Source organism: Brachyhypopomus gauderio, chromosome 14 (genome assembly GCF_052324685.1).
Source record: "Brachyhypopomus gauderio isolate BG-103 chromosome 14, BGAUD_0.2, whole genome shotgun sequence".
NCBI lineage: Eukaryota > Metazoa > Chordata > Actinopteri > Gymnotiformes > Hypopomidae > Brachyhypopomus > Brachyhypopomus gauderio.
The window spans coordinates 18684357-18702667 of record NC_135224.1 but is presented as its reverse complement, the minus strand read 5'-3'; the positions used below and the strand labels follow the sequence as shown (position 1 = coordinate 18702667).

The 18311-nt window shown below is 46.6% G+C and overlaps 1 protein-coding gene and 1 long non-coding RNA gene across 4 annotated transcripts in view; one reads left to right on the top strand and one right to left on the bottom strand.

The window, feature by feature from the left end:
- Positions 1 to 18311, top strand: part of rasal2 (RAS protein activator like 2) — a 66926-nt gene that overhangs the window by 15348 nt on the left and 33267 nt on the right. Inside the window, exons 2-4 of one of the 3 annotated variants that reach the window (XM_076973579.1) lie at positions 11382 to 11486; positions 13001 to 13128; positions 13722 to 13848. In XM_076973579.1, coding sequence (XP_076829694.1) covers positions 11382 to 11486; positions 13001 to 13128; positions 13722 to 13848 — 360 coding nt within the window. Of the gene's footprint in view, positions 1 to 132; positions 937 to 11381; positions 11487 to 13000; positions 13129 to 13721; positions 13849 to 18311 lie in introns of those variants that run through there. The other 2 variants (XM_076973578.1, XM_076973580.1) reach the window with 2 other exon arrangements.
- On the bottom strand, positions 6781 to 12651 carry LOC143475681 (uncharacterized). The gene is made up of 2 exons (XR_013121084.1): positions 7357 to 12651; positions 6781 to 6976 (listed from the first exon to the last, which is right to left on the bottom strand). It is a non-coding gene; the product is annotated as an uncharacterized LOC143475681 (long non-coding RNA).

Genomic DNA, 18311 nt, shown 5'->3' with positions numbered 1-18311 from the left:
CTGAACTTCTGTAGTCATCTGTGCCTCTGTGGGCTGAGTTAACCTCAGCTGGAAGCCACGACTGCCTCTGATTGGACAGTGTGAGCAAACACCGATGCGCAACTTTCTGTCTGAAACCTATTTCCTCCCAGGAAGCCCTACGAGTCAGAAAGCAGGAAATGGCACCTCAGCCTTAAACCAGTGAACGTGTTTCTTCTGAGCAAAGAGTGGAGATGTTCCCTCGAGATGAACCTCTCCTTCGTCTACGTTTGGTCAGATAACCTACAGAGGATGTACTAGTTAGGTCATGTGGTTGGGGTGTGAGGATATGACTGCGGCAGGTACGCTGGACTGAAACGGATCGGCACACGGTGGGTCGTCTCCGTGTCGCAGTAGCTGTGTGTGTGTGTGTAAGCTAGTCGCGTCTCCCCTGTCGGACCATGAGACGGTGGAGGAGGCCTGCCATGGGGCTCGGTTCTAGGCGTCACACGGCTGGATGGAGCAGCTCCCGCCTCTCCCCACTGTCCAGACGACCCAAGCTGAAGATCCGCTCCAACTCCGCCCCAGCCGAACCCGCCTGGCTGGAGGTCGGGACCCACAAGGGGTGGCCCGCGGGCGGACCTTCCCCGGATCACGACGTGACCCAGAACCCCACCCGGAGCGTCTGGGGCGGCCACTCCCTCCCACGACACGTCCCGGTGGGCCGGATCCTGAGCCTCCCGGAGGGCGGGCGCGTCACCAGTTCAGGGGAGCTCCTGGCACACGTTCCACCTCGCCGACCGCCCTACATGCGCTCCGCCTCCTCGCCGGCCGCCACCGTCACCGTTGAAGCGCAGCCCCGCACGCTGGAGCGCGGCGCCTTGCGTCTCTCTGAAATCCTGCCGGCCTTATCACGTCACATCAATCGGATGTTGTCCGCTCGAGAGCAGGACAACGCAGAGGACCCACCACAAGACGGTAGGGGTCCGACCTAAACGCCACCCCATGCGGGACACTTCCGCTGTCGGTCCTGCGGAGGCCGGTCTCTCCGACAGGTGGTGGATGGCGTGTAGTGTTGGTGCCACGTCGCACCGAGACCATTATGAGACATCCACATGTGTAAAGACACACGGTGATGTGCAGTAAAGGATCCAGAATGACAGCTATCGTTGAATTAAACCGGACTGTCGGAAATAGAGGTGTGTGCTTTAGTTGGGCACCTTCACACAGCAGCGCATTAATCATACGGCCCTGCAGGCACCAGCACAGATTACACTGTTATCGTGCTGAAACAAGTTTGATGGACTTCATCCATCATTCTGCCTTGTTGTTTCTGATTGTATTAATCAGACAGGAAGAGAACATGTCTTCCTCATACACTTGGATACACTGGAACTCAGCCGTGGATAATGCCGTCACCAGAACATCAGGGGCTCCTTGTTTTCATTGCTGCTATTGCATAAAAGATGTTAGAGGTGTCTAAACTAGTCAGTGGTTTTTGCAGCTGCTAAGGGGATTATGGCCCATCTAATGTTGTACAAGGGCATTTTCATGAAGGCTAAATTTACGTCTAAATTGACAACTTGAGCTTTCGTTTTCTGTCCGGCATTGGTCGTTTACGTGTTAAACCACTTCACTATGATGATGTTTCACTTCTCTGTGGCTTCACTATAAACACGTGTTCTTCCCTTTTCTGCTCAGGTTCCCACACAGCTAATAATAATATTAATAATAGTAATAATGAACGACTCAACAACAGGGTTGTTGTACAGGGTACATTCCAAATCAGTGTAAATGCTAAGTGGCTAGCAGGTGAATGACCCTTTAGCCCTGCTAAAGGGGAGGAGAGCGTGGCAACACACTTGCTGTGATGAAGTTGATTAGGATTGCACAGGGGCTTTTGGGAGTCCTTATTAATACAGTTAAGCTTCAAAGGTCGAACACTCATTCTGAGGTTGGCCACAAGAGTCTGGCTGCCAAAGCAGGGCAGCATTACCTCCATCTCCTCCACAAATCCCTCCATCCCCCAAATCCATCCATCCTCTTTTCACTTGCAAAGGGTGGAGGGAAAGAGCTTTGGCCTTTTTGTATGCAAATGCAATTTGCCAAAAGAGGACAAAGAGAGCCAGCCACGCCCCCTACAGCCTCACGCCCCCTATAGTCTCACACGCCTCTTTTGAGGCCACAGCCGTGTAGCTGAACTGCTGGGAAAAGCCCAAAGTCCTCTTCTGCAGACTCGGGAAGCTTGGTCCAGTCGGGCGGGTGTCGTGGGCCTGTCCCGTGAGATGGCCAGCACTGTGAGAGCCGTGTCCTTTAGCTAGACCTGCCTTCAACATCGTACCTCTACACGTGATCTAGTTTCAGTGTGTTCACCCCAGCACCCAGATGAAGCTGCCATGACGACCTCGGCCGGCCACCAACAGCTCTGACTACGTGGGGGTGAGGGGGGAGGTGTGAATATTTAGCACAACAGATGTTTCTGTGACATAACCCCCCCCCCCCCTCTCCAGTCACAGGTTGTGTAAGGGCAGATTTACAACAACATGAAACAAACACATTTCTGTGGAACATGTTTTTTAATGTCATATTTATGTGGGGGGGGGTAGTTTTTGTTCTTGCATTCTACAGGCAGTGTTAAACAACAGGTGGACTTATTTCTACTGATTTCTTTTGTAGAAATTCTCTAGAGGCTTTCTGATTTTCTGAGGGGTGGAGCTCTGTCCTGAGGGGTGGAGCTTTGTCCTGAGGGGTGGAGCTCAGGCCTGCTCATGCGCTAACTAACCTGAGGGCCTGGCCAAAATAATTAAGAATGATAGTTCACACTCTCCTGTTAGCTTGAGGACACAGACGCAGAGCGCTATCTACTCACATGTGTACATGCACGCACACACACAAACACACACATGCGCACACACTGCTGTGTTACTATACCAGTTTACCTTAAAGAGAAGTGACAAATTAGAGCAGACACAGACATGCTGCAATTTCTGGCCGCCTGCAGCATGATTAAAATGTCTGTGGTTAACAGAAAGATTAGTGCAGTTAGCCGTTGCTGTGATACGAGAGTCAGTTTTGAGTCATGGATTCGTATTATTCTCCTGAATATGAAGTACGAGTACGTCTCTCCCTGACCTCTGATCAGTGCTCGCACACACAGCTTGACTCTCACGATTCGCTGCGTGAGAGGTCGCACCTTATTTGACTGTTCTTTTGTGTGGTCATATGCAGAACTTAAATTTGACCATCAAGTCTTAATTAGTAGTTCCATGGCTGGAGAAGCACCTGTTCCTAGATCAGCACTCCTGCTCTGAGATGCCTCGTGTGTGCAGACCCTTTTCCCCATGGGCAGGACATCCATCCTCCTTCCCTGATTAACCCACCCGGCCGTTACATCCTGCTTAACCACGCATGTCAAAACAAAGCCAAACTTCCACTACAATCCCCTGTGTGTACACCTTCCAGCTGGAGGCTGTAGCACACACACACACAAATACAGCTGCAATCATCACCCAATCTGTTAATTGCAGTCGTTTCCTCCCCGTATAGACAATGAATTGACCCTTCATCACCCCAGATAGCGTTTAAGGCCACTAATTTGCACTGCTGATAAACTACGGTGTCAGGATTAGAGTCAGTCTGTGTTTGGCCATCGTACCTCTCTTACTTCAGTCCTCATTTAGCGTAGTCATTTATACTATACTCTTTACAATTTAATCCAGTCTCGGCAACAGCTTCTAAACGTAAAGACATTTTTTGTTTTTTAATCGTTAAAAATGTTTTTTTAATCATCATAAAAGTCCAACTGACATTAAATTGTTGAAACACTTGAGCACACCTCATATGACATTAGGCTAGATATTTTTTTATAAGTTTAATAAAGCATGAGGAGAAGTTGTCAGCATGCGTTTTCAGCAAGCTGTTTTTATCTGCGTGTTAGTATTTAGCAGCAGCGCATATTTGCGTGGGGTATGTTTGTTTAAAGTGTCCTGAAAGCAGCAGACAGTGACGGGCCTTCAGAAAGTATCGGTACCACGCCCTGTCTCTAATGTGCACACACACGCCGTACAGTGAACACTCTCTTGCCATCCAGATCTGTCGCTTTGTGTTTGTTTACCTGCCGTTACCGTCCCGCCCCCACCAGCCCTCCGCACCTGATAAGCCGGCGGTGATGTCACCGCATTGTTATTGGAGGAGCTGTTTGTGTTGAAGGGTTGTCGTGGAGACAGGGCGGCTGGGTAGTGTAGAGGCAGGCCGGGGGCAGGTTGCTGGAAGTGAGATTCCACAGTTGCAGCAACGTGGCACAAAGCATCTTCTGTTCTGTGTGTGTGTGTGTGTGTGTGTGTGTGTGTGTGTGTGTGTGTGTGTGTGTGTGTGTGTGTGTGTGTGTGCGTGCGTGTGTAAGAGGTTGTGTGTACACCTGGCAGGTTCTGTGGGAATTTGGCTGGTGAGCTGTCTAAAGAAGGCCCAGATATGAACACCGTTGTGTTAATGGTTCTGAATACTCAAGAAATATAAAGGCAAATCTATTTCTGTGGTGGACTCTGAGGGTAGATTATAGGGGTGGGAATCGTTTACTATCTCACGATTCCGATTTTGGGGGCCACAATTCAATTCAAAAATCGATTTTCGATTCAAAACGATTTTCGATTCAAAAAACGATTTGATTTATAAAAATTTCTGCTTCAGTCTATAAAATCTGCATGATCTACTACAGTCTGCTTTGCAAGACAGAACGACAAATACAGAAAAGTGTCTTTCACATTTAATTAACAAAAATTAAGTGCTTTGGTAAAATAAAATGGTTTTTGTTGTTACCAAAATTCTTGAGGTTCATTTTGCGAGCTGTCAGGGCTGGCTCGGATGCAGTTCCCCCAGCCGTCGCTAGGGGCACCAGAGTCAGTCCCAGACTAAACCGACGTAACCGTACGTTCTCAGCCAGTCTCTGCTTTCTCTGTGATTGCTTATCGTTTAATGGTGTCTCGCCACCTCTCTCTGTTATGCTTTCTCTTTACTTATTCGAGTATCTCATGCGTCGCTTCCTGACCCATCTCAAGTTTTCCCAATCCTGTATGTCTTCCTATCCGTTTTGCCTTTATTTTTGGGAAGGGTTTTATTTTGCTGCAGCATTTTTTTGCCAGTTACTTCTGCTGGTGTCCTTGGTTTCGTTTTCGCGTTGCATTTATCCGCGCTGTTTTTTAGTTACTGTTGTTTTGTTTCTTCCTCCCGTCTCACTACGGTTGAGTGTTATTTTTCACGCGTTGTATTTTCCGCATTGGTTTTTTGTTTCTATTTACTCCGTGCCCTCACCGTTTTGCTTTCTATTATCTTGCACGTTGAGTCTTCCGTGTTGTTTTGTTTGTTCGTTCTGGGTCGCTGTGCGTGTTTCCCTCTCGCTAATACACGTGACGAGTGTCAAACGTCTTGCTCTTGCGAGCCGGTGTTCTGAAAATCTGTGCTACCCCTCGAGCTGTCCTACCTTGGACTACTGCGCATGCGCATGCAAAGATTACGTCACTCTCAGCGCACATGGCGCACACCCGTAGCGCAAAATTATAGACATATCTATCGATTCTTGCTACCATATCAAAATGTAGTACCACAGCAGTAGCTGTACGTACGATCATGTTATAGTCTATATGACCTTATCTGAACGTGCTTCTACCATTGATACTGTATGTACGATCATTTAATAGGCTATATTACCTTATATGAACGTGCTTGTACCATTAATACTGTAGGTACGATCATTTTATAGGCTACATTACCTTATCCAAACATGCTTCTACCATTAATACTGTAGGTACGATCATTTTATAGGCTACATTACCTTATCCAAACATGCTTCTACCATTAATACTGTAGGTACGATCATTTTATAGGCTACATTACCTTATCCAAACATGCTTCTACCATTAATACTGTAGGTACGAGTACGATCATTTTATAGGCTACATTACCTTATCAGAACGTGCATCCAACATTAATACTGTAGGTAGGTACGATCATATTATAGGCTATATTACCTTATCCGAACGTGCTTCTAGCATTAATACTGTACGTACGATCATTTAATAGGCTACATTACCTTATTTGAACGTGCTTCTGCCATTAATATTGTAGGTATCATATTATAGGCTATATTACTTTATCCGAACGTGCTTCTAGCATTAATACTGTAGGTACGATCATTTTATAGGCTATATTACCTTATCAGAACGTGTGTACAGCATTAATACTGTAGGTACGATCATATTATAGGCTATATTTACCTTATCAGAACGTGCGTACAGCATTAATACTGTAGGTACGATCATATTATAGGCTATATTTACCTTATCAGAACGTGTGTACAGCATTAATACTGTAGGTACGATCATATAGGCTATATTTACCTTATCAGAACGTGTGTACAGCATTAATACTGTAGGTACGATAATTTTATAGGCCACATTACCTTATCAGAACGTGCATCCAGCATTAAAACAGTAGGTACGATCATTTTATAGGCTACATTACCTTATCAGAACGTGTGTACAGCATTAATACTGTAGGTACGATCATATAGGCTATATTTACCTTATCAGAACGTGTGTACAGCATTAATACTGTAGGTACGATCATTTTATAGGCCACATTACCTTATCAGAACGTGCATCCAGCATTAAAACAGTAGGTACGATCATTTTATAGGCTACATTACCTTATCAGAACGTGTGTACAGCATTAATACTGTAGGTAGGTATGATCATTTTATAGGCTATATTACCTTATCCGAACGTGCTTCTACCATTAATAAAATCACAAGTCATTATTGAAACAATGCACTGGAGCAAAACAAATTTTAATTATACATTATGATACAGTTATTGCAAATTATTCTAGAATAAAACTGTGAACATTAAAAATACTACAAAAATAACACTGCAGTTTTGGTCTCTCAGCGTTGGTCTGTTAAAATTTCTGTACTGCATCGGTAGTTGTACCATTTCTGTTATGTTCTTGTCGTCAGCATCACCTTCTAACATGGAGAAATGACAGCGCAAACGTCATGAACGTTACATGGTTATTTACTTGTATTTAAGAAAATTGCTTCAGAAATATAAAATAGCCAAACTGAACGAATGTTAAGCGTTAAGAAGTGCTCATTTTGAAGTGAATCAACTAAAACCAGTTAGTGTAGGACACTAGAATGAACAGATGGATAAAATCGAGTACGGCGAGGCTAAAACAGACATTTGAAACCTCCACTTGTTGGAAACACTCGAGCAAATAGTAATATTTACGAGGTCTTTCCTAGGATAATCACAAAAATATTTAACAATTGTCGAAAAAACACAATAAAATGCAAAAAGATTTACATTGCAATATGATTAAATACGAGAAATGGGCAAAACTCACCGTTATTCCAAGACAAAAAACAGCTGGTAGCGCAAAATTCTGGGCTACGCTGACAGTGACGTAATCTTAGCATGCGCATGCGCAGTAGCCCAAGGTAGGACAGCTCGAGGGGTAGCACAGATTTTCAGAACACCGGCACTTGGGTCCATCCTCTATATTATTTATCACCCTTCTCTATATTAACACTCCCGTGCTCACCGCGTTACACAAGCCTTGCACACACGAGCTACATTGTGTCCAGTTTGGTCTTCCCCGGCATTCGGTAAAAACCAAAATGAACCCATATTTTTGCCTTAAATGAAGACCAGACAGGTTGAATATCTCTTTCCTCCATGTGTTTTGAACCTTTTCCGCGCATGAGTGTGTCCCAGAACATGCTGCGTAAAGTCTCGCATAATTTTGTAATTACGTAATGCGAGACTTCACCACGACTTAGAATTGATTTTGGGACATTTAAAATCGATTCTGAATCGTAGTAAATGAGAATCGATTTTTGATATATGAATCGATTTTTTGGCACACCTCTAGTAGATTACAGCCAGACAGGACTTCTGCGGGCGGTAAGCCATGCTCGTGATGGGCACTGGAGCAGGTAGGAGATGCTGGAGATCTGTGCTGGTCTTGGGTGAAGTAGATGAGAAGTCCAGCTCCATCCAGACAGGGCTGATGCTGCTCGGCACAACCACACAAGCACCACCACACAAGCACGTGTTACAGCTTCCCGCCCAACACTTCCCTGTCCACTCACAGTTCTGCGGCCAGCCTTGCCCAATATTCACGTTTTTCTCACGAAGTAAACACAAAGACACAAGAAAGCACATTTACCCTTGGACTGACCTGTGTGTGTGTGTGTGTGTGTGTGTGTGTGTGTGTGTGTGTGTGTGTGTGTGTGTGTGTGTGTCTACAGAGGTGTGAATAGGGTTTGGGTCAGGGTCACCATCACAGTCACCATCAAGGTCAAACCATTTCTGATCGTAGAGTAACTTTATCCTAGTATTGAATATGACAAATGGGTTTTAATGGCAGCTGAATGGCTGTATATCTTGCCCAGAAGTTGTGGGGTTGGGGGGTTGTTGCTGTTACTGTCTTGGTGGTGAGTAGCAGACTATACCCCCCCCCCCCCACTGAAGCCCACCGCAGACAGGTGGTAGAGCCTGTTCCTGTCTCACTGACATTCCAGGCAGGGCAGCTGGGGGTAGAGTTACCCCCCCTGCACACACACATCCCAACAGCAGATACCTCACTGCAGACTCACGAAAGATTAGAGATGTGCCAGGATCTACTAAGGTCAATGCTGTACACACACACACACATGCGCGCACAAACTCTAAACAAGAACATAGATACATACAAACATATCTGTGTGCGCGTGTGTGCACTCTGTCACTTGTACAGAGGTGTGTTTTTATTAACAGGTTGTGGTATTAATAAAATAAGACCTGCATTGAAGACAGGGTGTGTCTGTCTAGCAGATCATAATCATTTTCCAAAACTCACAAACTGGTCTGTATGTAACGGCTGCCAGTCACCAGCTGCCACTCTTAGCAGCCCTAATAAAATGAGTAATTCACTGTGATGGAAACTTTATGATCTATATATACAGGATCTATATATAGAGCATTTGCCTCATTTGAGGAACTCTAGGAAAGGAATAAACTTCCTGTCCCTCAATTTTTTTTCCAGATATGTACAAATGTGAGATGTTGTGAGGTCAAACCTGCCCAACTTTGAGGTTGTACATACACACACTACTCCTGGAGATATGAACAGATTTAACCCTCTGGACGAAGCAGCAAGCTCCTTTTTCTCCAAAGTGTTATTATTATTATTATATTAGTGTAAATATTATTAGGCTGCATGGATTTTTAATGGAGGCTATCAAACACAAAGGGGAAAAATTAGGATTAAAAATTGTAAACAGTACATGGGGAAAAAATACACACCTGCTGACTAAGTTTAAACCTCTGCTCAGCCCAAACTGCTGTGGACAGACCCGGTATGAGTGGAGTCCCACACATTCTGGACCTGCACGTTCAGTTGGCTCTCACATGCATTCGGAAAGATCTGGAATACCAGTGCATTCTGGGATATTTGAGGAGCGGCTACTACTTCAGCAGCAGAGCCCCCTGAACAGAAGGCCATCCCTGTAGTTGGATTGGGGCAGAGCTAATTACATTATAATTAGAGTACATGTGGATCAGAGAATTCAAGTTATTTAATAGTCGGTTATTTTATTGAGTAGTTATTTAATAAAAGCTGCTGTTTGTCCACACCCTTGCAGTCCCATTCACTGTTGGGGGTCTCTGACAGAACCTTCTATCTCAGGGTCCAGCGGCCTCCAGGGTCACAGACTGTTGGCTCTTGTATATAGCTGGCATGCACACCCCACTGTAATTGTTTTCAGACCATGCAGACGTACAAATAAACACACACACACACACACGGTTGCATGTGCGGGGCAGCGTCCAGGACACCCACAAAGTGAGAGCCTCATTAGAAACTCTGCATTTGAGCTCTGTGCCAAAACCTAGCATGTTGCAATTACCCCATCACCCCCCAAACCCCGCCCACCTCAAGACACACACACACACACAACACGCACAGGTGGCACACACTCAGGGAAACAGCGGGAGATCTCATCAGACTTCACGCTCTGTATTGGACCTATTGGACTATGTGATGGGCCTTGAGATAGCGTGACCATATTTTCATTTAGGAAAAACAGGGCAGCCCTGTTCTTAATCACAAGGTGTCCTCACTGAAGGTTAAGATTGGGTGTTTTGAAAATAAACAACCATTAAATAATGTGATTAAAAAAGCAATTTTTTTCTAATCATTTCGAGTATATGTATAAATATTTAACTTAATTACGTTTAAGGTGCTGGAAAATATTGAAATGGACCTTGACAGTGAATTCCACTTTGTAAAGGTGTATGAACACTACAAACATGACTGTTCATTGCGCTGGAGCCCGGGGCGGAGCCACCGCGATTACATCATTTTCGGCGTGCGGAACCTCGCGTCGTTCGCAACGTGTCAAATATAAACCTAGCTCAGGGAATATGTCACACGCAGCACCGTGCGTAGGGCCCTAGTGCCTGTGATTTAGATTGTAATGGTCCAATGAAGGTAATTTAAATTAATTTAAAATTGAACTCAGTAAAGGAAAAGGAGCTCAGTAAAGTAAAAGGAACTCAGTAAAGCATGTTCAGGTTTGCCTCTTTGTCATGAATGCTGCATGAGGGAGAAAGGCCTGATCGGAGCTCCTCTCCTCCTTCTTGACCAAAGCGTCTCCTCTTCCACACTCACGTCTGTGATATCAGATCGGATCTGCCCACGAGGCATCGCTGTCCTCGCAATCAGACACCCTCTGCTCCAGAACGCAGAGCACAATGGGTAGCAACACCGGTCACTCAGCTGTACCGGCATAACCACTAGCTGATGGCAATTCCACGTCGCAACCATCCCGAGAGACATCTGCCCACCGACAGGGCGAGCTGCCAGCGACCGTCTAAGCGCTGAGGTCTGCACAACGTTCGGTTTCATTTGACGTTTTGAAGGCCGTGTAAGTGTAAAATGTCAGTGACATGGACAGAACACACGTTCATGCAGCATGTTGAACTGCCCCTCAGAAACACCCACTACAGGGTTTCCCTGTGCAGTATAGCAACGCGTTCTGGTCAGTTTGCTCAGTGCAGATTCACTCGCGAGTCCTTTCTCACATGCGTTTTCTCCAAAAGCGCCGAACATCCCCTTTGAAAAATCTTTCCCAAACTGCAGAAGACCCTCTTGAGATTCTCGCCTGCCTATAACAGCAGCCTTGGAGGCGGGCAGTGTTTTTCCTGCTCTTCCTGTTCTGTGAAAGGCTGGTGAATTCCTCAGTGTGTTGTTGGATGTCTTTCTTTTCCTCTTTTTAAGTGAAGCAGTGGGTATAATGCCAGCCTTCCATATTCAGTTTAAGACGACCATTGTGAGTTTTAAATTGGGTCTCTTGGCACTGAAAACGCCATTATATTCTTTCCAAGGACGAGACAAAAGGCCCTTGCTGGTGAGGGGAGGTGCCAGAGGCCACGCCTCCTCCGGAGGTCCAGAGGGAGCGCTCACGCTCCGCACGCCGGCAGCAGGAGCAGGTGAGGAAGTCCGCGTCCTCCCGAGGGCCGGCGCACGGCAGGGCTTCCTAAAATATATCTCCACGCTGCCAGCCCCTCGCAGCGCACCACGGCCCCAGAGGACCACAGCAGCTCGTGCAGGACACTGAGGTTCCCGGCGGGGGGCCCGGGCGTATTTGTCAAACGTCATCTCATTCCTCGAGCTGCAGCTCCGTGGGGTTTGAACGTGGCTGGTTTTTATTAATGCTCGTAATGGAAGGATAGAGTGCTAGCGGCTGGCGTAGCTCACGGCTGCCGGTTCTGGTTCTGATCGTTGGCGGTCTCTGCCGGACGCCCCCCCTGATAGTTTGGCACGTCTGAGGAAGGATCTCAGGGTAGGCTCTTTATCTCACGCCTTTGTGTGCTGGCCTGGCACCGGGCCCTGGTCTGTCTGAGCCGGCGTGTCCCGCGGTGAGAGGACCAGCTTCCTCCCTACGTGTCCCGCAGTCCCGCAGCTCACTGGCTGTCCCGGCAGAGCCTGTCACAACTCGGCTGTTTACATGCCCCATATTTCCATGTTTGTGGAGCAGGAGATGAAGTATGGTCAGGCCTGCTGTCTCTCTCTCTCTCTCTCTCTCTCCTCTCTTCTCTCTTCTCCTGCGACATCGCTCTCTCTCTCCATCTCTCACTAGCTCCCGTCTGCCCTTCCCACCCTTTTAAAGATGGAGGTCTCTCCCTCCACTGTCTCTAGCCGCTGTGAATCCAACTGCACCTTTTACCCACGACCCACGCTAGCAGGACACCCTCCTGGCTAAGGGTGATGTAGGGCACACACCTCTGACATTGACCTCTGACCCTGGCTTTCTCTCCGGGGTCCTCCAACAGAGCGTGTAGCACAGCTGTCAGCCCGTGTTGATTGATGAAGCGTAACGACCAAGTAATGAACACCTCCAGCCACTGGCCTGTTTATACACACGCTGCACACACACCAAGTCGTTAACTGTACGGGACTCGCCCGTACTGGACTAACTGAAGCCTGCGTTGCACGTCTACTCGCCCGTCTCCCAGATCTTTAGATAGTGTGCAGCTTTCTGAAGAAACGTGCTTTTTCGCGATCCCCGTTATGCTAAGAATGTGTTGGGCACTTCCTGAAAATGTTGATATCCTCTTCCCCCTTTTGTGGCTTCGTCCTCCCTTTGTGATGCATTGATTACAGGACGTTGTGTAGGAACTGAGGCTGCTGGTGCAACACTGCCCTCTACAGGTCGTGTTAAATAGACTCTGGTGTTTTGCTTCCATTCAAAAAACATTCTGCTGTGTCTATTTTTAAGATTGAGACACGTGTAATAAATCCTAACCTCTTTGTGCTGTGTTGTTCGTTAGCCGTGCCTTTTGCTTCGTGAACAATGTTTTAAAAATAGCCCCCGCTATGAAAAGCCTCTCCCTGTGAAGTTTCATGACCTTCGAGGCTTGGTGACCTCCGGCCTCTGAGGCATGGGGTTAAGAGGCCAACTAAAGCCCCATTTGGTCTAAGCCCCGCCTTCTCTCCTTCACAGACGTGAAAGGCCCACCCAGCCACCGCTTCTCCTGCGGACAGTCGCCCTTCTCCGAGCCCGCCGTCTGGGAAAGGAAGTACTGCATACTGACCGACAGTCAGTTCATCCTGCTGAACCGGGAGGAGGAGGTAAGGGCTTCCGGGGGGGGGGGGGGGGGGGGGGGTCCATGATGGGTGGGGGGGTCCATGAAGTTCCTCACGTTAGGATGACTTATCCAGAGTGACTTACAAAAGTGCTCTGTCATCTTCTCATAGAAGCCAGTCCAGTCCGTTAGAGCCAGATTAAACTATTGAAACATGATCCTGCTAGATATATGAGTCAATGCTGATGCACAGAAATAATTTTCCAATGAAAGGGTGCGGTATCGAACAGCGGGAAACGCTAGGAGCGTTCCGTTGATCATTAATAGTGCAGTATTTCCACCAGAGCAGGATTAGTAGTCATTTAAATGCTCCACAAATAGATGAGTCTTCAGTACGCATTTGAAGACAGTGGTGGACTCGGCCACTGTGAGTGGGTATCAACTGCAAGACCTCCTGACTCTCTCCACCAGTTTAGACTGATGGGAAAGAGGCTGATTTAGGTTGATTGACAGTTGGCTCCCTGGGAGATTTGAATGATTAGTTCATCTGTAGCCATGTTTGGAATGACCCTTGTGACCTGCTGTGAGCGTAGGCACCCCTGCCTGACCTCATGTGCTTCACCCCTGACCTGTTCCCAGATGCCTGCGGACATCCACGAGAGTCCAACAGGTTCGTCAGTCAAAGGCCGCAGTCTGAGGAGAACGGTCAGCGTGCCTTCCGAAGGACAGTTCCCCGACTGTCCAGCAGAGGGCGCCTCCGTGTCGGGTAAGCATTGACCTGGTGCTGAGTTTATAATCCCCACACAGCCTCTGAAAAATGTCACAGGTAGTATAAAAATATATTTTGTTCCCTTTATGATTCAACAAATACCACAACAAATGTAGTTAGAATTATATGTTTTGGCCTTAGAAGGGAAAATAGGCAGATAACCAATTTACCTTTATTTGTATTCATAAGAGATGTCATTAGATAAGTTAAAATAAGTTAAACCAGTGAACTAAGCTAGTCTGAACCAACTGGTATGGCGCTTGCTTCACGAGGAACGGGGCGACTCAACTCAGCTCAGGACCTGGTAACTATCGGCGAGAGACCGTAAGATTCCCGGCTGGGGAGTGGTTTCTGGAACTGCCAAACTCTTTGGATAACAAGCTTTTTTTTATCAGAGGGTTAGGCTGATGATCTGTGATGTTCAGTTGTACTGTTTGCCTATTCAGTGAAGTCAGGTTCAGTAAAGAGTCCTGTTTGTTCAGTATAGAGTCCTGCTGATTTGTTCAGTGTAGAGTCCTGTTGATCTGGTCAGTCATGTTTACCCCCTTACACATTTAGAATAGCTAAAATCCCTTCAGTTTCATGTTATAACTAGATTCTGTGTGTGTGTGTGTGTGTGTGTGTGTGTGTGTGTGTGTGTGTGTGTGTGTGTGTGTGTGTGTGTGTGTGTGTGTGTGTGTGTGTGTGTGTGTGTGTGTGTGTGTGTGTGTGTGTGTGTGTTTGACCTGTTGACCACTGTGGGCTGGTAGATGCTTGCGAGAGGAGGTGGTTCTGAGAATGTGGGTCTTCCACACAGACCCAGGCTGTGTGAGGTACAACGTCAGTCTCTGTCCCCCCTCCCCCGGGCCGGCCCACTGCATGCCGTGCTGCGTCCACTGCCCCTGTGGAGGCGGGGTAGGGGGCGGGGTAGGCCAGACCGGGGCACAGCTCTGGGCTTGGGGTTATTGTGGATGAGGCCAACCGCCTGGCTGCTGTGAGGGAGAGCTCCATTCATCCCAGGCCCTTTCACTCCGCAGCGCCGCACACACAGACGAGACCACAGCCTTATTTATATGTTAATGTACATACCGTTTAACAATGAAGCGCCTCCATCGGCCAACAGCCAAACAGAGGAATGGATTTCGGTGGCCATTCACACCAGCAGGGTGATGAACCTGCACAGATAAGAGAAGAAAAAAATAACCTGTTGGAGTCAGAAAACCGGTTTACCTACATCCCCTAGGAAACCTCTTCAGAGCAACCCGCGAGGTTTGAAGCTCTGACACACACACACTATTTAGAGGAAGAGAGTGTGTGTGTTTTATCCACTCCAGAGTGGAGTCTTCGTGAGAATATTTGCACACACTGTGTTGCTCTGACAACAAGCTTCTGAAACCTTTGACCAACCAGAGGAACTGTTGACAGACGTGTTTTGGACTGTTTATGACCCGTCCTTCATTCTGGCCTTTCACACACCCCCTCGTTTGTCACGCATTATTCTGAACACAATTTTATATATTTCATAGAAGGTCTCAGGTTTAGGTTTCACAGTTAGTGTTTTGTTAGTGATTTGGCCTTGGTACCAATCAGGGAGAATACAATTCAAGGCATTATGGTCACTATTTACAGTTAAAGTGCATGTGAAAGATTAAAATTTATTTGTCAAGGAAATGTGGATTTTCATTTTGGGAACTGATTCTACTGAGACTCATGAGCAAATCTGGACGGCCCTGTGCAGACTAGCCTTCACTTTGTTGCAGTGACCTGCTCGGGTGTATATTGATCTCTCAATTGAATTATGCAGTTTATTGAAAAAAACAAAACAATAAAAGACGTCCTCTCCGTTTCTGAAGTTTATGAGCCTGCTAGACAACTTGAATCAACTTTCTCAATCACCTTGAGAATGAAATACGACAGCCTGCGGGTATTCCGCTTCTGAACGCCATGTAGTCAGCCCAAGAAACTAAATAGTGTAGTTCGTTGTATGTTATTTGTGATATTTTTCTTATTACATTAGTATTGATACTGCTCTGTGTTTTCTTCTGACAGTTAATGTAATTGCTTTTCGGCCTTTGGTTCATTTATTCATTACATGATTAAGCATGACGTTATTGGGGAAAGCGCAGCACCAGCACGGCCTGTTCCGAATTCAGATGTAAAGTAAAGTGTAAACGCCTCGCTGCACGCGCACCCTTTGGTCGGCACGCGTTAAGATTTCCCGCCTCATTTAATGAGCACCTGGAACCTGACGCACTTCGCACCTTGTGCGCGGGCAGAAATATGAGCGACTGAGCTACTCATTTATTGTACGAGGTGAGGAAGAGTCTCCAACATAGATGGAGTAGAAAATAAACCCCCATTCCATTGCGATAGAACTTTCCCGAAGATTACGGTTACGGTACGTTAATAATATATTTTAGAACTGCAAACGTCTCGTCAGACTTTTATTCCTTTAAATACAAGAACTGACACGACACCAGCAGAATAAAACATATGCTGGTGAAATCTCGTCGGTCGTTTCGAACGGGAGCCGGACCGCACGCGCGCACCCGCGCGCTGGTTGCCCGGCGCGTCCGGGGCTCGCGGATAGTGCGGCTTTTGTTGCCTTCAATAGGCGGATAGAGAAAGAACGCGGAGTGGGTCTGACCGGCTCGCGCACAGGCTCTCCCGCATTCCAGCGCGTGCAGCTGAGAGGGCAGAGCAGCGTGAAAACGCAGCAGACGTGCACCACTCACGTTACTCACGGCAGCACGCGCTCCGTTCCCACGGAGGGATGTCATGAATTGCACACTTTACACGGACTGATCGTAATAATGGATTTCATGGGTAAGTTTTGCGTCTCTGTCACAGTTGTGTGTCTCTGATGTGAGTTTCAGTCTCATGGACGCCGGTGGACAGTTTGTAGTTTTAATGTGGGACGTTGTGAAATGCCAGAATGTAAAAATGCCAGAATGGTTATGCTGTTGGCTAACTACTTATTCGCGTGTTTTTAACTGTCGGCAACTTGGCGTCCCGGTTTGTGCAGGTCTCCGGTATCACTGATGGCGCGTTACATTCAAGCAGTGTTACAGACCAGCAACCCCGACGTTGTACATACCAGATCAGCCACGATACTTCTGGCTATGTTCTTGGTCCTTAAAATGAATTATACACTTGTAACATATTTAGCGTAACGTTTTTTGAGTTTTGGATGAATATGCAGATGCTTTTCGGACATGAGTTGATAATATTTGTTTATGTTTACGGAGATTTAAGGGCGTTCCAAAGAATGCTGCTTTGTTTGAATACTGCACTTAAAACTTTCTACAGTTTTGAGGTTATACAGTTTAATATACTGTTGAAGGCATGCTTGCCCAATGAATGGAAGTACAGAGGTTTTTTGAATGGCTTTGCCCAAACTCTTTTGACCAAATGCTTGGCAGCCGTGAGATTTGCTATTAAGTCAGTTCATTGTGCACAGGTAGGCCTGTAATCCCTCTATGAGCCTTGACTATGATCTGGTATGTCCTGGCATGCAGAATGCCTCTTAAAGACCTTGACTAACGTCTGTCGCTGCTCCTCACAGAGTAGGTGTGGTGTACTTCTGTAAGGCTCTGAAAGCGTCGTATGTGATGTCATAGTCCGTGATATGTCATAATGGTAAAGGTGGTGTGAGGTTTCACGCATTAGTGCTCTATGACATCACTGGATTCCAAACATATCAACCGCATCTGACGGCTGTTCTATTGACACAGATTTCAGTGAACGACGGCACATCTAACATGTGATGCAGAAGTGATAAGATGAGAAGCCATTTGCTGAAATCTTCACTTCGGTCGGTGATGCGGTATCTTGTTCGGCTTTCCTGTAAGCAGCCTTCTCTGTGGTTAATTCCAGAGAGAGAAATGGATGCAGAAACCTCAGTGAGGATAGAGGTTAGCTAGCATCCACCTGATGTCCAACTGCATCTGAATAATTAATGCCTTCAGTATCAGGTCTTGTTATCCTGAAGGCCTGGTGCTGGGACGAGGAAGCAGTGAGTTTAACCTTGGAGAAGTTGAACTTTAACCTGCTTGTTTCTTATTTATTCCCACCCCCCACCTCATTGTTTTGACTGATGGATGTAAATGAGTGAATCCTTTATGAATAAATGAATCCTTTATGAATAAATGAATGAATCCTTGCTTGTATGATTTATCTGGTGAAGTGCTATGTGCACATTTGGACATACACGTTCACCGTAGCGTGTGCGTGTTAGTTTCCCATCACAGAGGCACGTAGGGGAGTTCATATGGTTTGTCACAGCAGCAGGAGGGAAGGGAGCCTTTAGTAAAGAAGCCCTTTCTTTTCTCTCTCTGAAGGCTGTTGGTATTGATTCATTTGAAGCTCTTTGAATGACATGAACCTCCAGATTGCAGGCTTATTTCAGTAGGTAATGAAAGCTGATCCAGTGGTAATGCAGAAATCCTGGGATTGGCTGTCTCACTCACAAATGCCCTCTG